General features: G+C 43.9%; 1 protein-coding gene across 1 annotated transcript; it reads left to right on the forward strand.

Moving 5' to 3' along the window:
• Positions 1–5: 5 nt before the first annotated feature.
• LOC115310974 lies at positions 6–21,482 on the forward strand. The gene is made up of 8 exons (XM_029969468.4): positions 6–1,284; positions 1,989–2,072; positions 5,196–5,381; positions 6,750–6,890; positions 7,556–7,667; positions 7,782–7,833; positions 18,158–18,206; positions 18,993–21,482. The coding sequence occupies exons 1-8, from the start codon at positions 309–311 to the stop codon at positions 19,667–19,669; spliced, it is 2,277 nt and encodes a 758-aa protein (XP_029825328.2). The 5' UTR covers positions 6–308; the 3' UTR covers positions 19,670–21,482.
• Positions 21,483–22,643: the final 1,161 nt, after the last annotated feature.

The following is a 22,643-nucleotide window of genomic DNA, read 5'->3' on the forward strand; positions in this document are numbered from 1 at the left end:
CACGACAACGCTCCGAATCTTTCCGAACTTTTCTGAGTCGCTTGAGATTCGGCTACTCTTCCGAATCGAGTCTCGATTCGGATAAGGATTCGTCCCATCACAACCCGTAAACTGCCGAAACCTAGTTTCGCGACACAAGATTCGCCAACATTGCGCCCGATTGCGCCAACGGCGCCAAGAAGATGCATCGTGTGAATAGACCGCTGTGCGGGCTTCGCGTGTGATTGATTTTGCGCGGGTGACTACAGTTGCTTAATACGACCAGTCACTTGATCACGTCGTCGATAGTCGAGTCGCCCACCCGCGACATGAGTTTCGGCTTGTCAGACAGATCGACGACGTCTGGTGATGAGGCGGAGATTGGTAAGTGGGCCGGTCGAACTCCTCGGTGTGAAACTTTCTTCGACATGACCCGATCTTTTGTTGCGTGCTTCGCTACACTGCACTTGGAGCGTAAGTGTGTCGCGGGCGTCTACGTCTGCACCATTTGCCAGGAAGCCTTGACAATCCTCTACAAAATCCGCCTAGCTCTCAAACAAGACCCGCAGGGGCGTTGGATGGTTCTTAACAACGTCACCTTCATGAGACTTCTGCTCAACCTGTGCAACACGGACTCGACCGTCCACCCAAGGATCTGCGCGGTGAATGGGCGGGATGTCAGGTTGTTCTACGAGTCCGGGCTCCTTCGATCACTCCAAGGTAGTGTCGAGATTTTGCAAGGCCAAGCGGGCATCAAGCGCTGGAAGCTCTTTCTCGGCAAGGCAGTGGAGAGGATAAGGCCCCTGACTTACGTAGTCACGTTCAGCCGACCATTCGAGGCCCGCAAGATTCCGGCAGGAGCTGCCACAGCGTGGGTCGGTGGCCACAACAGGCACGAAGGGCCCGACTCCCTGTTCGAAACGCCTCAACAGAAGCGACTACATGTGGGCACGTTGTCGAAACTCGACGTTGTTGGCTGCCAGGACGATCAGCATTTGTGGGTATACTGCAGCGCAGAGACCAGAGAAGGTGTCCAGGCGCTCACCAAGGCCCTAACGGGGTTCCTGGAGTCTCTCGGGGAGGACGGAGCCCTGGAGGATGCGCCCTCAGTCGGAAGCATCGTCGGGTTGAAGTCATCTGGTGAACAAGCGCGGAGAGTCCTTGTGCTGCAAGTCAAGCGGAATGTGGCAGACGTCTGGGCCATGGACTATGGAGACATTTATCAGGTCTCGTGGAGTGTTCTCCTTGACCTGCCACCGTCCTTCAAGTGCATTCCACCGCAAGTTAGCCTCTGCATCCTGAAAGGTGAAGACCATTCTTTTAGTTCATGCTACTTGTAGAGGACTGGTACCACATTCGATTGCCAATGCAAAGCCATGACGGAATTCGGTCAACAATGGTGCACAAGATATACTAGACTGAAAACCATGCTGGTCCCTGCTAGGATATAGTGATTCTCGTGTAAATGAGTCATTATGTTAGTGTAAACAGTTTTACCCAAAACATATCTACGTTTCATCTTTGTTTGCATTACATAATCAAACTTGATGTTTGTACTTTTTAGCTGCATTAGCTTCATATGTTCTTTAGCGTACTGAACATCAGGGCCGTAACCAGGGGGGGGGTTGGGGGTTCTGACCCCCCCGAAATTTTTTTCTGGGTACGGCCCTGGTCAGTGCACTTGCAGCCAGCCGATTTTAATCTCCACCTCTGCGCACGCGCAGTGGCGCCGGTCGGCTACCGGGTACCAAACCGGGACCGGTTCTCCGGTTTGCTGCAACTCTCCATTATATGCCACTGATGCACATGATTCATAGGCGAAAATAAGACAATAGACACTTTCAAAATGGCCGCCGTTGTCCCCGAAAACCCCCCCTGAAATTTTTTTCTGGGTACGGCCCTGCTGAACATGGTAGCTCACATTCATTCTCAATCATTCATGCCATTAGAGACAGATTTGTAGCTTAAGAGTGACTTTCACTTCTTTTTTTTCTCCCCCTTTGTTTTAGATGTCCAAGCAGCTCCTTTCCTCAATCTCCTGAAGGAATGCATCAGAACTGTGGTCAGCATTACATACCACCACAGGAGTGAAGGTGTGTGGCCTTTTTTTAGGTCCTTATTTACTCACTTGTTTTTCTAGCAGATCAGCATTAATGTGATGATCTGTATGCAGATAGCAGTCCCACCCCTAGTAGGCAGTACCGATAGCGTTATGTGTAATATTGCCTTTCTCCAGCAGTCGGACCTTGGTCCGACTGCCGAACAGGGGGAGGGGGGCAGTCGCTTCCCAGGCACTTTTGTGTAATGGCGTCAACCCCTTCCCCCCCTCCGTCTTTCCCACCTCTACACTTCCTTCGGAACACTTCAGACACCAGTGCTAGCTTGCGAGGGAGGTAATTTGCCCTTGCCTAAATAGACCATTTGCTAAATCCACCAAGCACCCCAGCCCACACTTGAGGAACCATGGGAACGGTGTTCCTTCAGCTCCCTAGTGATCGGTAATTTCGACCAATCCCATGGTTACACAGTTTCGGGTGTAATTCGGAGTCACCCTAAACAAGCATCGCATAGTGCCGAAGGACCAGTCATATATCTTTTAAAATTTCTCGTGAGCATCAGCGTTTTAGATACTGTGCATGCTGTTCACCCTTGAACCTGGGTGAGCTGCAGAAATCTCTTGCATCATTATCATTTTCGTACAGCTCCGAAGACGCTGATATTAAAGGAGCTGTGCAACAATTTAATGTTGAAAGAATTGGTATCTTCCACTTTTGACATTGCTTATCTTGTCACAAAGGACAGAAAACACGCCTCCTTCCTTCAAAATGTTGCGATTCTGCCGTGTAATAGCGAGGCAAAAATTAGAATATTCCCCGACCTGCAGCTGCGAGCGGCGGCCATGAAACTCACGCGGCATGATGTCAATGGGCGTCTTGTAGAAAAATGCCAAGTTGTGCGAATACCTGCTCAATAAAAGGTAACTTTTCTATAAGTCTTGTTCCAACGTAAATATAAATGCATCAAAACCTGGTATCATCGACAAAGCTCTTATTATATGGGGTTTTAGTGGCGCCATGTATCCTAGGTCTACAAAACCGTCAGCTCTACCTGCTACCGCGAACAGCCGCCAGAAGCCGGAGGGGGATGGGGATGGCCGGACCCGGATGAGACTTTCCTTTCACCATATTGTTCGCACTGCGCCAGCACCCGTCATGCGGTCGCGAGCGGATGAGTTCTCGCTGCTCACTGATGGCTCTAGAGAGAGAGCTTCACCGGAACACCACGTGACTCAAAAGATGGTGAAGGAATTGAGAGGTGCCGAAAACCTCTATCTTTGTCCATTTTTAAAATAAAAAGTAGGACATGCAGGCAAAAGCGTTTTTTTGTTCTTTACTTCAGAAAGGTCGAGACACCAACTCCCAAATTATTTAAGCAAAGCACTGAAATTGTTGCACAGCTCCTTTAAGTTAGAAACGGTAAAAATGCTATAAACAGCCCCACTGACTCCGAGCTAAACCCTGGTTTTTGTTGTTGTGAGTTTTCGGCTTTTTGTTTTGTTTTTATTTTGAGTGACCCACCAACAATGCCTCCTTAGTGGTGCACTTATCAATGAGTTAATTAGTAGTAAAATTTTAAACAGGATAAAAACTAAATGTTAGGACAAAACAGTAGTCTCAACACACTTTCGAAATATATGCTCTTCATAAAAAATATCAATACTAACATTCCCACAAATCTGTCACAAATGGTTATACGTCAGTTAGGCATGTCATGGGTGCAGCAGAGCCGTATATGCAGAAAGCTTGGTCGTTCGTTGGGAAGTATAGGAGACAAATGAGGAGGCGCCATTGGCCGAAAGCGGGCTGGGCGTGTTCCAAGGCAATTTCACAAATTTGAATGTGGCCAGCCAGAAGCCGAAAATAATACCCTGGCAGTGGTCACGAGAAACAAACTTAACAAGTGCGTCGGAGTAACTCTCAGTAACTGAAAATATGGTGCGCGTGTTTCAATCACAGTCGCCCAAAATCATTGTGGAAGAATGTGACTAGCGGAACAATGATGTAATCCGTAGCCAAGCGCCGGGAATCTGCTGTCTGAGCGGTCACACACTGTCCGAGCAAAACAGAGTTCAGCGGCACATTAGTTTCTTACATCTTTCTGCATGATCATGATGGAAACATCACGTGCACCCTATTTTCAACCATAAAGGGTTAATACACTTCACTCTTGCACTCTTACTAAAACCATATACCAACATAAACCTTTGATTAAAACAGTTTCTCGGTACCACTGCTAGGGGATTCTTTTAGGCTTCTGGTTGGCCAAGAGAGCATGTCAAGCCCTCTTTCTGAGTATGGTGCACGCCCTGGCTCTGCCCGCGCCTCCCATTGACCAAACTCTTTCTGTACACGGCTTTGGGGTGCAGCATGGTACAAATCGGTAGGGTAAAAAAAAGTATAAAGTCTACTAGACCTACGAGGAACGTGCAAGTGTACTCTGTTTCATACTTAGTGCGCAACGCTGTCAAAGCTACTGGCGCGAGCGTGGGGCTTGATCTCGTTGATCTTTTGCTCGCGTTCTTGCGCGAACAAAACCATATGATGAAGCCACGCGCTCGCGCCAGTAGCTTTGACAGCATTGCTCGCTAAGTATGAAACAGCCTATAGATGTGACTGAGTAGCTCTGGCCGAATCAGTTATATCATTTACAATCTTATACAAATATGTCAGTCTACAAATCGTTCTCCTGTTGTGCAACGAGTCTAACTTCACGAGTTCACAAATCCTGTTTTTAAGCAATTCCCGCTAAAACAACAATCACGAGATTGATAATATTGTAAGAGATTTCTGCAGCTCAGGGTCAGGTTGAAAGGTGGATCACATGCACAGTATCAAAAATGCTGACAGTGGCGAGAAATTTTAAAAGTGATATAACAGGCCCTTGGGCTTTATAAGGCGCTTGTTCAGGGTGACTCTGAATTACGCTCAAAAACTCTGTAACCATAGAATTGGTCGAAATTACTGATCACTAGGGAGCTGAAGGAACACCGTTCCCATAATTCCTTAAGTGCGGGCCGGGGCGCTTGGGAATATAGCAAATGGCCTATTGGTTGAGTGTTAACAGCTAGCCTTAGGATCCAATGACCAGCTTGGTGACCATTCTTTCATTGGTGCTTCCTTCTGTTGCCAAAAATGTGTGGTCATTGCTGTTTTCAGTCTCCTTCCACTCAAACATGACACACCGAATGTTGCAACTGGGTGGCTTCAAGGTGCTGTGCGTCCTTCTCTCCTGTCCGGACTACGACACCCGAATCCTTGCTGTTTCCTGCCTTCTGCAGTCTTGCCACCACCATGGCGGACGCTCTAAAGTTGCAGAGTCTGGGTGTGTCATGACGGTGCTGGGTGAGCCTTGTAACTTCTAAGTAGCATTTCTTTAAGTCGAGTCAAATCAGTAAATTCAGCGAAAATAAAAGTGCCAGGGAAGCAAAAATAAAAGTGCCAAGAACTTCAGCGTCAAGATTTTTCTTTTTTGGGCTGCATTTTAGGCAATCACGGCTTCCTGGCCTACCCAGTATTTCTTGCTTCAGACACTAGTCTAAGCAGCGCCACCAGAGTAATAGCTCACGTTTGAACAATGCAGCTGCCACTCCCAACCATACCCAATGTTTCTTGCTTCAGTCACTAGACAGCACCAAACCAAACGGCATTGCAGGTTGCCTATAGACCAGTGTCCGAATTCCTAGCCCCCAGTGATAAAAATGTGAAATAATAATCGCATGCACAGGCTCTTGTGAAGAGAGGATCTGCGCATAAAACAAGGTTTTTGCTTTTGACAGCACTCTTGGCATTAGTGTTGTTTTTGGAGCTTCGTGACTATGCCTTTTCGACGTTTGTGCACTACAATATGTGCAAAGGTTTTTTTTTAAATTAAACGGAGTCTCGCAAAAAGCGCAGCCCTCCGCCGCTCCCCCCCCTTTACTGTGTTAATGCATAAGCATAAACAAACATGGCGGCGCCCATGAAACAGAGCAGACGTTGGTCTATAGCTGTCCTTGTGTTTTGTCTGGCCTTCACACGTTGGTAATGCAGTGCTACCTCTAAAAACGGGTAAAGTTGCATGCTGTGAGGCAGCTTTTAAACTTTGTGGTCCTCAACTACGACGACAGTGAGCCACCACGCCCGTATTCCTGTAAATGAAGCTTGCTCCGTTTTCAAAAATGACAAAACACCGCCTCGCTAATTTTGGCGCGAGCGTCTGTACCGCCGAGCTCACCCTGCTTCGTCATTTGGGGGGGGGGGGGAATTCATGCCATTGGACTCCCCCCCCCCCCCCCCCCCCCGAAATAAAATCCTGGTTACGCCACTGACAAGTACATGCTCGGAGAACATACTTCATTCAAGTAACACTGGAAAAATTGCCCCCTCGCGGAAAAGCAAAAACCAAAACTTAGAGTGGAGTTCCTCTGTAATATCCTAGATGGTGTCACATGTCTAAAAATGGCACAGAGTGCCGACGGAAATAAGGGATGAGAAATCCATCAATCAAATTGATTGATTTGAATAGGCACAATATGGAGAGTTAAAGCACCACTTTTGGCGTGCACAGGAGAGTAACAAAAATAAAAATGGACACTCTCTTCAACTGCTCAGGTATTCAGTTTCATTGATCCCTTGGCACACATCTTACATAATTTTGCAATGGAGTATCTCCAGCGCCGTCTAAGCCTAAGTGTTCGCACTTTTGGAAGACCTTCCTGTGTTCCTGTCCAGGACGTCTGAAGAAGCTCCTGGAGAAGCGCCATCCAGACAGCTACGTCGTTCAAACCATTGAGAAACAGCGCCTGGTGAATCTGTTGCAGGCCATTTTTGTACACAACGAGGAGCTGGTCGACCAGTACGCCGATTCTGAGTGTGAGTCGGGCATTTTGGGTTGCCTGTGCTGCCGTTCATTGCCTAGTCTGCTGCAAGTAGTCTTAAGCGCTGTTCACGCTCTTGCGACCGAGTAAGACCGCGAGAGACCAGACCGGTTTTTAAGCCTCTTGTGACTTCTTAGGACCGGATGCAATGCAGCGGAGCAGGTCCTAAGAGATCGCAAGAGGCTTAAAAACCGGTCTGGTCTTTCTCGGTCTTACACGGTCGCAAGAGTGTGAACGGGCCTTTAGAGGTATAGTTGAACACTGTAGATTTATTAAATGGGCAACAAAATGCAAAAATTGTGGCATGCAAATTGCATAGTTAATTGGTGGTAATACAAAAACCATCATTTACCAAGTATTTATCTAGTTTATGTGGGTGTTTTTTTTACTTAATTTCGAGGAACATTTGTCAACTGCCTGCATTTACAAAACCTTTATGGCCCTCCGGTAAACGTTGAATTTGAGAACCGCTTTCCTTATCGCCCTTCTTAATTTTGTTTCCTTAACTTGCTGAGCCTCTGAAATATTTTTGACGGGGTGTGAGCTTTTTGATTTCTGCGGTCAGGTCTAGGGCTTGCCCCAGACTAGCGTTAACGTCAGGCACCCGCGTACAGAATGGTTGACATTATCCTCAGCAATATGTTATCCCTGTCCACGCAGTGCTGCAGATTCTCACTAAAATCCAGCGGTGCTCGGCTCCCGGCAGCGTCTTGCACAGAGACGTGGACCATTGCCTGCAAACCGTGCTCGGTCCTGCGTACTCGAAACGCAGGTAGGTATGCAGCCAGGTCTGCTTTTGCTGTTTCCTGGCGTGACTTTGTTGTGATCTGAATTGTGATCGGTTCGCAATTGTCTCAAAAGGTGGCTTTTCATTGGGTTGTTGCAGGCTTCCAGCGACGGCCACGTTTGTTGCTATGACTCCCGAGAAACTCCTAGAAGTAAGTTGTCGTCAAGTGCCCTTTTTAATTTAAACCGAAATTGAGCAGGAGATCTCCCTTTGTGAAACCAGCTCGAGTGAATGATATGTATGCTATATCAGAACCCTGGTTAGAATAGTATAATTGCTATGTATCAGTTTTTAATTAACTAATTGCACATGGGGGTTTACTGTGTACAGTATAATTTCATTTCAGCAGATCAGTTTACAGCAGAAATTTGGTTATAACATGCCGATTTGTGAAGTTTGGTTGGCCTGCCTATCTATGCCATTGAGCCAACTTTGCTTATTACAGGGTGATTTCAGATAAGATCGAACAGGGGGTGGCTGGTCGACCTTTTTAATTTGTTTCATAATTTTATATGTTATTTCCCGATGTCCAAAATAAACAAAATCAGAATTATTTTCACCAAGAAAAAAAAATGTCGGACGCAAAAAATCGTACATCACGAAGAGGTGGAAAGTCGCATTTGCTTGCATAGCCGGAGGGGGCAACTTTGGTGATTAATAACTAAAGTTATACTTCTTAGGTGAGTTTAATAATGTTTTAGTACAATCTATATGTATTTATCAATACGGAAAAAGATATTGTTGTTCTTTAGTATGTTTTAAAAAATAAATAAAAAACATAAATTTCGGCTCCTTGACCGTTTTTCCCCCAAGTTTGCAGGCCTGTATCTTAAAAAATAATTTAGTCAGAAACGTCATATTTTAAGTAAATACACTGCTTATAAATGTAAGTAAAGTCACTAAAATTGAAATTTATTTAAGCGCGGGTTGGGGAGATTTTGGCAAGCAAACACGAGACAAGCACCAAAATAAAAATATTTTAAGGGCGATTTTAAAAAAAATCCCGTTCTCAATTTTTTTCAAACTCTGGCCAGTCATTCTATTCTATTTGGGGGTTACTATAGATTAAAAACATGTTGCATTATATTGATGGTGTAATAGATACAGCACCTCTACCGAGCCCCTTCTGCGAAGCTCGGCACGGTGTGCGCCCCGTGGTGCGACGCAGTTATTGCGACTTCTTACTTTGAGAGAAAAGTTTCTTTTTTATTAATTCGAGTATAGCAAGTAATAGTTTGTCACATCTTTGGCACGTTATAATAAATTGAGCAATAAATATAATAAATTACAGATCATATACAACACAGTTCTGCCTTCGTAGGTTTCAAAATTGACAGATTTTGACGCAAACATTTTCTGACGGTGTGCACTTAGAGTTTCTTCCAAGGGGACCCGACAGTCCGTCCCACTTCCAAGTCACAGGTCGAAGCTTCTGATGTTTTGCATAGCCACACATGCCACGACTGAATACCAGGAAAGGCGCGCACTCCCACCCACCCTTCATTTTTGCGTTCACGGAATTTAACAACCTCGTCCTCGTCCAAAATTGTGAAATTCACTCCTTTTAGTTTTTGGGAAACTATGCATTTCGCAGTCTGTATGGCCTTTCCTGGGAGCTGTCTCAAGTTGTGAAGCATTGCTTGGTGTTTGACGAGTCCTCCAACTCCGTCACACGCGTTTTTTCCGTGCCCAGTGGCCATTGGGCCTTGGGAAAAACATTTTTTTGGAATTCATGAAGTTGGAAGCGATTCTTGAAGTGACTGGCGGCACCGTCACTTACATAAGTCAAATGAGAGTACACAGCAAGGTTGTCATCCACCCACTCTCTCACTTTTTGTACAGCCAGATGAGCGGAGTCATGATGCAAGTCGTCACTGATGACGGCAAAAGTGTATGTCGACTTTCTAGTCGTCACCACACACGTAAATATTGAGACCTGTTTTGTTTCCCAGTGGTACGCTTGAATCTCGTCAGGAAGGATAACACAGGGGTGGAACGGCTGCGCCATTTGCGCCCTTTTGCGCCCGGCGCATTTGTCTGCGCCATCCTGTGCCATGTTGCGGAAACCGCGCCACAGCCAATACCTTGCGCCATTCTGCGCTAAATCGCAAAACGTGCGCCAAAAAAAATTTTATTTTGTCTTGGTTTCGCTTTTTATTGACTCGATTGGCAACAATGAGCGCGTTTAGCTTTGTCGGCCTTGCAATCCTTTGTTCTTTTTATTCTTGTGTATCCCGAGTCGGAAGCGCGCGAAAAAACTCGGGGGTCGGATTCCAAGCGCTACACAACCTGCGACTGGATTGTTATTCTTCAACCATAAGCGGTTAAGCAAGTCGGCCTAGGTGAGGTCCCCCCGATCCGGACGTCAGCCAGTTGAAAACAAATGAGTAAACGATTCCTTTTAGTACTTCATCGTCAGAAGTTGGAGCCGCATTCTGGCAAGATAAATCGTGATTTGATAGAACTGAAACGTGTAATAAACCTGTACAAATAAGTTTCATTCACATGTATTCTCTGGTTGTTAACATACAGCTGAGGAGGCAGCCTGCACTTGGATGCACGAGCTTCTGCCTTTTGGCTGCCTCAGGCTCTCGGCTGTATGCAAGTAAAGCCAATAAACTTCTTTGAACCTTTGTCCGATCCGAAACCTTGCCGGCCAACAGCTCTCACGCGAGCGGTAGATCTGCTCGGCGTTTGTTAACCTTGCTCCTGCTTATCGCTTCCAGTACGAAAACTTCGTTAATCGTAGTCTGCTGCTTCGATATTCAGTTGCAGAATAGGTTAAACTTGAAATTTGTTGCCCTATTCTACCGCGCAACTGCAAGTCCGTTGCTTACGCCCGTCACGTGGCTCGCACATATAATTACTATGTCGAGCCATAGCTATGGTCGAGCACGTGTGGATTGTGCGATAAGCAGTTTAGCTTGTATTTTAAGCAGCTGAAAGCCACTCAGAAAATATTAACGACGCTATCTTCAGAAACACATGGTACTTGCTTTTTTATTCTCATTAAGGCTCACAAAGTTTCAAGTTTTCGCATTTGTTACACTGTTATCCCATCTACCTAGGTCCCAACCAGTCATGTTCATCTGTGCTGCTAAGCACAATCGAAATTGCTCCCGTGCTTGTCTAAGACACAAGCTGAAGTGCAATGAAAACTGATCTGAGCTGCTCCTAGCCTGCTCCAGAATGAAGTTTTAGCTGCTCCAAACCTGCTCCAAAACAGCTGTTTCTGCTGCTCCCGTGGCTGCTCCCAAGTACATTTCATAAGTTCCACCCCTGATAACAGTCCAGTTTCCAGCAAAGTCGAAGTGGAAGACAATGCTACCCCGCTGCACGCACTGCTTTTCTTCATAGATGACTTTGCTTTGCGCCTGTCTGATATGGTTGTGGATCATCCACCTTGAGACCGACACACGAAGCTCTTCCAGAAAAGTGACCGGATCTAAAGTCTTTTTGACGAGCTCGCCTGACTCCCATGCTGCCAAAACTATCTCTTCATCCTCGGAAATGATGAGTTTTTCGAGTGTAAGTGACTGGCCTTTGGGACAATGGTCACATTCGCCTAAAAGGCACTGGCGCGATGGCGGGTTGCAAATGAATGCCGAGTTCAATTCGGCGGCGTCAGGTTGCGAGCCAGCAGCGTTTTGTAGAGAGGCGACACAGAGGTTATAGTTTTCGCAGTACACACAAACGCACGCTGCTTGCTGGGGATCGCATTTAACCCAACGGGGTCGCAGGGAGTAAAACTTTGTCAATCCAATGCCGGAGGCGGGATGGTCACTTTTATATACACGAAACGCTTCTCTGATTGACTGTGTCATAAAGCGTTTCGGCTTAAGCGTTTTCTGGCCATCGAGCACAACGGAAATGACGTCCTTCTGATTGGGACTCTGCCTAGAACACTCAAACTCGTCTTTCATGTAGTACTCAACCGCTGCAGATATGTTTTCAGGGCTCACCTTACACCTTGTATAGGGATCGAGCACATACCACACGCTGTGGTCTTCCCTCAGCTTCCGGGACCTATTAATGATGTAGATCGATGCCTCTGGGATGATTTTCTGGACTTCATTTCTTGTCAAGGTTGATGGCAAGAGGGTCAGCAATTGACAGCATTCCCGGGGAGTGGCTGTGGTTGCAAAGGCGCGGCGAATGTTGTGTCCGCCCACTCGGTGCATGTGGAGCACTTTTGCTCCAACGACCCCGATGCCACGTTTTCATACATATATATATATATATATATATTATTTTTCTCTCTTTTCGCAAAATAACAAGTTGCAATCATTGCGTCGCAACACAGGGACACCCCGTGCCGAGCCTCGGATAAGGGGCTTGGTAGAGGAGCTATATCCATTGCACCATCAGTATGATGCAACATGTTTTTAATGGATATTAACCGCTAGATAGAGTTGAATGACTGGGTAGAGCTAAAAAAAAATAAAGAACGTTTTTTTTTTTTTTATGTCGCACTTAAAATATTTTTATTTTGGTGCTTGTCTCATGTTTGCTTGCCAAAATCTCCCCAACCCACGCATATACAGATTTGAACTTCAGTTAATTTACTTTCATTCATAAGTAGCGTATTGAATTAAAATATGACTCTTCTGACTAAAGTATTTTCTAAGATGCAGGCCGGTAAAGTTGGGTGAAAACAGTCAAGCAGCCGAAATTGATGTTTTTTTCAATTTTTTTAAACATGATAAACAATAAAAATATTTCTTTTGTAGTGATATGTACACATAGATTGTGCCTAAAAATTGTAAAACTCAGCCTAAGAAGTATAATTTCCGTTATTATTCACCAAATTTTACCCCTCTGGCAACACAAGCAAATGCGACTTTCCACTTCTACGCAATGTGCAACATTTTGCGTCCGGCAATTTTTTTTTCTGGGTAAAAATAATCTTTATTTTTTTTTATTTCGGACATCGTTAAATAACATACAATTATGAAGCAAATTAAAAAGGTCGACCAGCCACCTTATTTTCGATCGTATCTGAAATCACCCTGTATCTGTTGTGTAATTTATTCTATATAATGCGCAATTTATTATAACGTGCTAAAGATGTGAAAAACTATTACTTGCTATACTTGAATAACAAAAAAAAAAAAAAAAGAAACTTTTCTCTCAAAGTAAGAAGTCGCAATAACTGCGTCGCACAACGGGGGCGCACACCGTGCCGAGCTTCGCAGAAGGGGCTCAGTAGAGGTGCTGTATCTATTACACCATCAATATAATGCAACATGTTTTTAATCTATAGTAACCCCCAAATAGAATAGAATGACTGGCCAGAGTTTGAAAAAAATCGAGAACGGGATTTTTTTTTAAATCGCCCTTAAAATATTTTTATTTTGGTGCTTGTCTCGTGTTTGCTTGCCAAAATCTCCCCAACCCGCGCTTAAATAAATTTGAATTTTAGTGACTTTACTTACATTTATAAGCAGTGTATTTACTTAAAATGTGACGTTTCTGACTAAATTATTTTTTAAGATACAGGCCTGCGAACTTGGGGGAAAAACGGTCAAGGAGCCGAAATTGATGTTTTTTATTTATTTTTTAAAACAAACTAAAGAACAACAATATTTTTTTTCGTATTGATAAGTACATATAGATTGTACTAAAACATTATTAAGCTCACCTAAGAAGTATAACTTTAGTTATTAATCACCAAAGTTGCCCCCTCCGGCTATGCAAGCAAATGCGACTTTCCACCTCTTCGTGATGTACGATTTTTTGCGTCCGACAATTTTTTTTCTTGGTGAAAATAATTCTGATTTTGTTTATTTTGGACATCGGGAAATAACATATAAAATTATGAAGCAAATTAAAAAGGTCGACCAGCTACCCCCTGTTCAATCTTATCTGAAATCACCCTACAGATTCTGTTATAACATACGTTTGGATATAATGGACTATATTTGGGAAGTTTGTAAGTAGTTCATTATTCCATTATAGCAAACTCTTTGACAGCAGTTATTATTTCAGACATTATGCGGCTTTGGTGAGGTAGCGGTGGCCGCTGTGGCATCCATTTTGCGTACTGCTGCCATGCGCTTGGTGGCTCAGGAGCCTCGTATGACCCAAAGCGCACGTTGGTGACGATCATCAGTACAGCTTAATAACAGATCATTACCCGTTTTTGAAGTTCAGAAGTTTCAATAAGCCAGCTCTTTCTAATATACATTTTCATTTCATCAATCTCGCTGGTTAGGACAGACTCCAGGTGTAATCCACCTCCAAGGCTGTAGTGAGATCTGCATTCTGCATACTCCTTTTACAACAGACCAAAATTTTCGTCATATCAAGGTTTGTTATAATGGAGTTATACTGCAGTAAGGCTGGGCAACTGATTGATTTAGTTTGCGATTAATTGTTTAATGCCTTATTAATCACAATTAATTTTTTTTTTTTAAGTGGTTCATCGGTTGGGTTTTGAGTTAGGAATTCATGGGAGTAGGAAAAGATACCTCCTTTACAGCTTTGCACATATTTATCGATTTTAGGAGGTTGCACTGTTGCATTCCAAAGTAAAGCACTTTAGCATTCCCTATGATTGTCATACAGAGTAATTAGAAGTGGTAAATGATACTGTAAAGTTATTTGATCTTTAAAATTGTTTACCCGTGTTTTCCTTTCGCCTGGGCATCTTTTGATGCCCAGGCGGTCGAAATTAATCCTTAGTCCCCCATTGGGGTGTGCCAGATGCCCTTCGTTAACTGGAAATGTAAATCCCCCCCCCCCCCCCCCCCCCCAAAAAAAAATAAAAAAAATTGCCTTAAAAGACAGGCAAAAGGGAAAGACACAAAAAATTGGCTTCTCTTTTTGTGGGCAGTGCAGTCAAATTCGTCAAGTTTCCTATAAGTCTACATTTCACCATCAATGACATAGAAAGAAATAGAGAACAAATTGTGTTGCTTTTGCACTTCTTTTAGGTATTATGCTTGAAGGTAAATGCAATTGATTAAAGGGTAATGATTAATCGAGTAAAGCTTTTTAACTCATCGCTTAGTCCTACTGTATAAACCTTTTGGCGACTTAAGGTTTCCCCCCAACAGGCACCTCGTTGCCAAAATGCTTTCAGGTTCGGAATCATTTATGGGGTTTTACTCCGTGTCAAATCGTTTTTGGTGTTGCTGTGCAAAGGTAAATTCCACCCAAATGCCTGGCATTGTGCCCACCGATGCACTATGCGACCTCGAGAAGCTGTCAACCAACTCTCCCAAGTGATTTTGTTTTGTTTTCCACGTGATGAACATTGCTGTCGTCACCGTCGCACATGAACGGCGATGCAATCATATCTTGCCACCGAAACGCCTGAACATCAAATATAAAACGTGTGTCGATGAGCCTTTCATTGACAAAATAAGACGCCGAGTCGGCCAGGCCAAGAGGGTTTCATTAACGTAACAAATTATTTAATTAAAACGAAGTTATCAACGAAGAACAGCCTCGTAGTCTTTTTATTATTGGGGGGGTCTATTAATACGGGAATATGTGCGCTTTATATTGATAAGCCATTTTATTATGAGAAAAATGAACTGTTTAATAAAAAGTTACTTGCCCTATAACTAGGGCTCCGTGTTTTCGGAAAAATCCGAATAACTCCGAAAAACACCCGCCGGTAAAATTCCTGTCAATTCGGATCTATCCGATAAACTCCGAATTGTTGTGCCCATGCCAGCCTCCCCCCCCCCCTCCCTTCCCCCCCAACAACAAAAAAGTAATTTTTTTTTTTTACAATTTGAGCAGCGCAGGATTAATGGTCCTGCGAAAATGACACCATAATTATCTTTCAAGCCTCGGGTCATTATCAAAAGGGGGTCTTGCGGCTTGTCTTGTCAAGGTTGGTTTACGGAAACAGGTCATCGTACCATTCGAGTCACGACAAAAGCCACTCTTTTAGTTTCCAGTTTGGGCCATGGGATTTGGGATTTAGAGAAAGGAGTGGGTATGTTTTTGGGGGTAACAGTGAAAGCTATGGACCATAGAGATTGTATAAAATAGGGAAGAGGGGCAGTTGAAACTTCTCTATTGCATCCTTAACCACTCCACCTCGCGCGGCCGCGGGATAGATTGATGGGATGACTACGAGCTTCCTTGCGGCTACCTCCGGCAGTTTATTAAGGTATCGACGTTTATCGAAGCCACACTTGGGTGCGACTTTTGTCGTGGGACAAATTAGTATTGCCAATGACACCAACGCCAAATTCAACTGAAGAAATGTTAATTGATACAAGCGCGTTTTATTTTTTATCTGGCATATGTTTGCATCCGGTTATTATTTATTATTGTTTGATGGGAAACACAGCGAAATTAATCTTCGAATTTCGGAGAGTTGGGGATTTACGAAAAATAAACTCCGATAAACACCGAATTTTCGCTAAAAAATAAACTCCGAAAAACACCCTCCGAATTTCACGAAAAATAAACTCCGAAAACACGGAGCCCTACCTATAACACACGGTGCCCAGAAAGGACAGGGCCAGACTGTTCTGCAAGAATTCGTACACTGCAAGTCTCGCTATATTTTTGTCCCACAGTTATGCGTCTTTAGGAGCATCCGCACACTCGAGGCGTTTCTCGGCTGGTGTACCTAAATTCACGCGGCAGCATTTGAAAATGTTTGATTACATTATGTCGAGATACTACAGGGTGATTCAAGGAGAGGCCAGGCTCTTTAAATCGACCGCAAAATTCGGTTTCTTAACCTATCGCGCTACGACTTTGTGCAGCGTTGCCCACAGATGGTGCATCTTTTTTGTGAAATTTGCAAAGAGCGAACTTACCTGAGGAAAAAGTAAAGAAAGAAAAAAAGCTTAGCTCCTATGGAAACGCAGCGACGCCACCGGTCTTCAAACAACACGGCGCCGGTTCGCACGGGAGACAAGAGATGGCGCAAGCGGTCGCCACGCCAACTGCCGCCAACGAACGAGCATACGACGCCGAGAGCCAGCGTCTTTAGCAGTCAAGGAACTGTAGTTCCTTGTTGTTACCGCGCCTGTTTTTGTTTCTGCGACTGTCGCCGCCTGCGGAACGCGCGCCGCTTTTGAGTAGAGAAGTTTGTTTGCTAAAGACGCCGGCTCTCGGCGTCATATGCTCGTTCGTTGGCGGCCTTCGTTGCGCCTTCTCTTGTCTCCCCTGCGAAACGGCGCTGTATTGTTTGAAGACCGGTGGCGTCGCTGTGTTTCCATAGGAGCTAAGCCTTTTTCTTTATTTACTTTTTCCTCAGGTAAGTTCGCTCTTTGCAAATTTTACTAAAAAAATGCACCATCTGTGGGCAACGCTGCACAAAGTCGTAGCGCGATAGGTTAAGAAACCGAATTTTACGGTCGACTTAAAGAGCCTGGCCTCTCCTTGAATCACCCTTTACTTCATCGTTACCTTAATCCGTGTGTTGCATGACGCCTGTCAAACTAACCATTGGGTTGATTGCCGTGCCACCATGCATTGTACGAAGCACAAAAAAAGGTTAATTTACGTTCATTAGTATCGTCTGACTACGTTGTGAGAACTTACCTTGAGTTTTGACCACAAGCCACCGGGACGTCCCTGCTTGGTATAAAGCGTGGTAGCTTTGCACGCGACATACGAAACACACATGTCCTGTCAACTCGTGGTCGTAAGTCGCCATACCGTAGTCAAGCGCAACTGCGTGAAGCTGTCTTTACTCGCGGTCTTACCTGTAAAGCTGTAAAACTCCACATAACATAGTAAAATGCTATGCCATTTTGGGCCAGGTCACTTACAGGTACCAACACCGCTCTTCATTAATATCCTTGCAATGGTTTGGTCGAACGGGTCATTTTAGTTTAGGACCTCTTAGACACGTGAAGTTGTGCCTGTAATGAGCTCGGTTATTCAGAGGCAAACTCCAATAATATGCGCTGCTAACTGCGCAAGCCCCATAGGAAAACATGCACAACACCCAGTAACCGGAAATGGATATGACAACTGGACGCCCCCATCTTGTTTGCTGTTGTTTACCTTGAAAATGGGTCTATAGAGATTTTACTGTCAGTGATATACCATAATATGCTGAGCAAGTGCTCACTCTAAGTTTAGAGATAATCATTTAAAACTGGGGGATGGGCACACCTTAGGTCAGCAGTGTGTAAGGATATGGCCTTTTGTATTTTTCTAGATGTTACAAAAATGAGGGTGGCGCTTATTGTGGGAATGGGTGGATGCTCGGTATATTACGGTACTCTCTGTAACAATCCAAAATGATGAAGTGTGGTATTTGGCATTAGTTTTCAGCAACTTTCTGCAGGTGAACTAGAGGGTGGCAATTCTTATAGATTTCAAGGTACTTCTCTGTGGGAGGGAGAATGTGTATTGCAGGTTGATAATGCATCTAAGATATAATTATAGAAATTTATCCAAGATATAAATACAGAAATTTATCTAAGATATAATTACAGAAATTTAGTGGCACTAGCTGTTTGAACTTATAAACGCTTCTCTATCATAAGGTGAAAGAAGCGACTGACCAGGAAGGACTTCGAAATGGAGTAGAGTGTGGTGAGTATTGTATGTACCTTTTTATATCATTTCCTGTACTGACAAACTGCAGTGCAGAGGAAGCTACGATGGTCTTTATTGCTTTCTAATAAATTTTACTCCAACCATAAGCACTGTACTTGTTTTTACCGTAAGAAAAAAGGTTTTGCACATTATTCTTGCGCCGCGCTAAGTAGTTCCTACGAGATATGGTTGGCAGAGGAAAAAGCAATGCATTTGATGTTGTGTACATCTTGATACGATTGCATATATCTAATGTAAAATGCATCTACATATAATTTAATTCTCCACATAAAGGGGGAAATAAGTAATGCTCTGCGAGGAGCCGGACTTTTTACTATGCCTCTTGAGGTGAAAATGAGTATAGATAATTTAGATTATTGTATTGTATTATGGGATTGATAAATTAATTAATTAGTACTTATTTTCTCTCTGAGAGCAATGAAATGTTTGGTCATGCAGCTGTATCAAGTTTATGTTATGAAGTACCCTTTGGGGTCATTTTTGTTGCTCATCATTAAGAAAAGGCTGCTGTTAGTGTGATGAACTCACAAATCTATGCAAATGCCTGCAACAGAGCGCGCTCATTGTTTTTGTGCTGCACGGTCAAACCTGTATACTAGCCATAAAATATAATAAATTTTCTAGTTTTCCAATGCCCTTTCCTGCCTTATATGAGCTAGCCGTGCTAGGTTCATGCTTGCCAGGTGTGCTGCCGTACTGCCACAGTCAGACTGCCCGAAGCTCTCACGAGTGCTCCTCCCCTCTAAATTTGCTGTTGTGCAGGGCCCCATATCATCAAGCGCCTGAGCCCCGCCAGCCTGCCGAGCCTGCCCAACGGCCAGGCAGCCAGTGGCCACGCCCACTTCTACCTCCGTAGCAGCTTGGTGGACTTTGACTGCGACGACACTCACGAGCTCCGCCCGGTGACCAACATGAAGTTGGCCTCTGTGCGCACCCTCGCCAAGCTGGTTTGCTCCTTCCTCAACACGTGGCAGGCCTGCACCATCTATTACGGCATCACCCGCGACCGCTTTGTCCAGGGCGTCCACCTCGACCATGCGGAGCGGGATTCTCTCCGCTTGGGAATAGACGCCATGGTGAAAGGTCTGCAGCCACGGCTGATCCCTTCGAGCATATCGGTGGAATTTGTACCTGTGCTGCGGTATGCCGGGGAAATTCCGCCGAGCAACCCCAAGTATGTGGTGGAGGTACAAGTGTGCGGGGTGCGGCAGACGGTGTACACTATTTCGGGTGGGACATGCTACCTGCGGGAAGGTGGCCTCACGCATGAGGCTACAGCCAACAGTGTGCGTGGCTGGATTGCGAAGCAAGAAGAGGAACACTTCCTTGCCAAAGAGTGTGGCAAGATCTATGAAGCTGTGGAAGAGCCACTCATAGCCCACCCGAGCGAGGGAACGGCCTTGACTGCTCTGCAGGTGTGGGATAAAGTGGTTTTTTGACCACTCTCACTGTATGACTGCTTTGGGTTTCTACAAGTGCCTAGGCCCCTGCTGGACTTCTTTATTAAGGTGTTTTCCTCTCGCATGTGTCAACTTCTGTAGGTCCCTTTTACAGGGCTTGTTGCAATGCTTTCCTCATGTTGTGCCTGTTTCTGCACCTTTTGTGGCTATTTCTTGTTGTGTATACAACTTGAGATGTTCTTGTGCTTGACATAGTGCAGTGAAACTGTGGCTAGACTCCGTTGTTCAAGTTAAATGTCTGGGACTCATCTCGTCTGTGGCTAGACTCCATTGTTCAAGTTTAATGTCTATCTCGTGTACCATTCATTATATTCATGGTACAGGCAAAGTAATTTCAAGTCCAGTGTTTTTCCTGGCTGTTTAGGGTGTTCCTAATTTATACTTGTATTTCTGTCGCGCATTTCCTTGCAGTTGTGTTTTTGTCATTTATTTGCTTTGACTAGACAAGGAGTAGCTTTTGAGGTATGCTCCGAGGCTGTGTACTTGTGATATTGTAGTTCCAGCTGGTTGAAAGATAACCTCAGCTTTGCCCTAATGTAGTTTGTCTTTTGAAATTTCCATGAAGTAAGTTAAGGATCAGCATACAAAATAATTTTCAGCATGGCTAGAAAATTTTTAAATTTCAGTGAGCATATATTTACTTCCTTACATTTCTCAACAACAAAAAGAAATGATGGTTTAGTGTGTGCTTCATTGATGACTAATATAATCTCAAAGTGGTTTGGAAGGGGGAATGGATACGTAGCTAACATGAAGAATTTTGTGGTGCCCCTCCCCGCACTTGGCTACGTCGCTGCTTTCAAATGGCTTTTCAGAGAGGTATTGCAGGTTTATGGCATGAAGTTGTATATTTTTGGGTACACATAATTTCACTGTAAGCATCCAGCAAAGGTTACAAGTGCAGTATCCTCTTTGAAAAAGTGCCTCCACTGCATAAACAGTCACGTGGTAGAAGCATGTTTCAAAGGTGCGAGCTTGTGCTTGTAATATTTTCTGCTTGCTGAAATAAATTATACATTTGTAAGACAGGCCTGTAAGTCGCAAGTATCAGGTTCCCTATCACAGTAGTAATCTAAATATCTATGACGTTGAAACTCGGTGCTGTAATTTTTCTTGCTGAACAGTTCATTGAAAGAGTCTTTCTATTTGCATTTGCAAGTAGGACATCATTGAAATATTGCAGGTTGATCTCATGTTAAACTAAAGTTTTTGTTGTTCATCTGTTAGGCTATGTAGAAGCCTGAACCTATGAGGCACTCCACTGCTACATTTACAGAATGTTGGCAAGGTTGGGATTATCTTGGCAGGCTATGGCCAATGGAATTAGCTGTCCAAGGTGTTTTCACCAGGGTATTGATGAGAATTTGCAATCTGAACTTGTCTAGAAGTTGAGGTTTGTTACTGGGCATGTGCAAGAAGGACTAGTTCCCTTGAAAGTCATTGGAAAGTGAAAAGTTACTACAGTAAACAGTCATAAACGTTTTTATGAAGTAAGCCTCTTATACTCCACACACATTCCTCCTATAGTTATTTTATATATTTGTTTTTGTTGCTTGTGTATCTATTTAGCTTGATATTAACATTCTTGGGGAACGTTTTCTACCCAGCACTTCACTCTTTTTTTTTTATACCTTCACAAGCAGTGAGAACATCATATGTGCATCTGAAATGTGCATACACTGTATTAGTCAGACTCAAGTGCTATTTATCTTTGCTGCTTCTATGTCTTACAATTTTCATTCTTGATCTTATGTGATATCTAATAAATGTTTATTTGAGCTAGCACCTGCCACGACTGAGTGTTTTGTAGATTTCTCCCAAGATTTTGGTTTGAACTATTTCAGCACACTGTGGAAACAGTGATGCTAGGCATACACTTTTGAAAGCATGTGCACAGTGTGACACTATTAGCATAAAAAAGCAATCTCCAAATTTCCTGTTTTTCTCTTAAAATTGAATGAAAACCTAGTAGTTTGGTGGAAAGTCTTCCTTCACAGCAGAACCCTAGCTAAGTGGTCTAGCTCCATGCCAGTCTGTACACTCTGTCTCAGTTCAATGTAGACAAGTACTAGTGGTCCCTTTCTTGCTAACAGTGTTGTGCAGCGTACCATGTATTTAAGGCTTCAACTGAATAATAGTTTCATGCATGATACTTTTCCCAGGATCTCTGTGGCAGGTTGAGGAAAAAGAGCATTTAAGTGTGGAAATACTGTGTATTATATACAGTTGATGTGCAAATATTTTGCTTGTCCCAAGTCAGTGGAAATCTTCCCAAATTTTATCCAGCAGTCTTCCCAATAGGAGGTCGCTGCATCAAAAAAAAAACAGCAGATGTCCACTGAATACTACAGTGCAATCCACTTATAACGATAATGAGAAAACCCAAAAATGCAATCGTTATAACTGATTATCGTTGTATCTTGACTACAAACTGATCGTTTCTAGTCTAGGAACTTTATAAACTGATTGTTATAAGTGGATTGCACTGTAGTCACAAAATGAAGTGTTTACCTACAGCATACATTGCACCGTTTTCCTATCCGTATTTTTTTCTTTTTCAACATTCTATGTCGCCGCCATCAGATTTAGTTCAGTTACCTAAGCTAAACCCAGTACACCCACCATAGTTCAGCATTTAATTTCGGTTTAGTGCATTTCACTTTCTTTCTCTTTCAACTGTCTACAGCCACACAACAATGGATGATCCACTCTTTGGGTATGTGCCAGAAAGAGTTGGAAACAACATAAGAAACACAGATTGATGCCACTGCAGTCAAGTTCAGTTACAGCCTCTGGTTGCAGAGCTGTTTGGTGTTTTATGCAGAGTCCGATTTCACATTCTTTTTACAAAGAGTGCTTGTTTGTTACGTCTGTGTTAATGCTGCTGGTGCCGGGAAGCACACAAGAATAAACAATCCACTCTCTGAGTATGTGTCAAAAAGACTTAGAAACG

This window comes from Ixodes scapularis, unplaced genomic scaffold (genome assembly GCF_016920785.2).
Source record: "Ixodes scapularis isolate PalLabHiFi unplaced genomic scaffold, ASM1692078v2 PGA_scaffold7__128_contigs__length_106722199, whole genome shotgun sequence".
Lineage (NCBI taxonomy): Eukaryota > Metazoa > Arthropoda > Arachnida > Ixodida > Ixodidae > Ixodes > Ixodes scapularis.

Coding starts and splice junctions, on each gene's coding strand:
- LOC115310974 (XM_029969468.4), top strand. CDS start 309: ATGAGTTTCGGCTTGTCAGACAGATCGACGACGTCTGGTGATGAGGCG. Junction 1,285..1,988: donor TAGCCTCTGCATCCTGAAAG/GTGAAGACCATT, acceptor CCTTTGTTTTAG/ATGTCCAAGCAGCTCCTTTC. Junction 18,207..18,992: donor TCGAAATGGAGTAGAGTGTG/GTGAGTATTGTA, acceptor GCTGTTGTGCAG/GGCCCCATATCATCAAGCGC.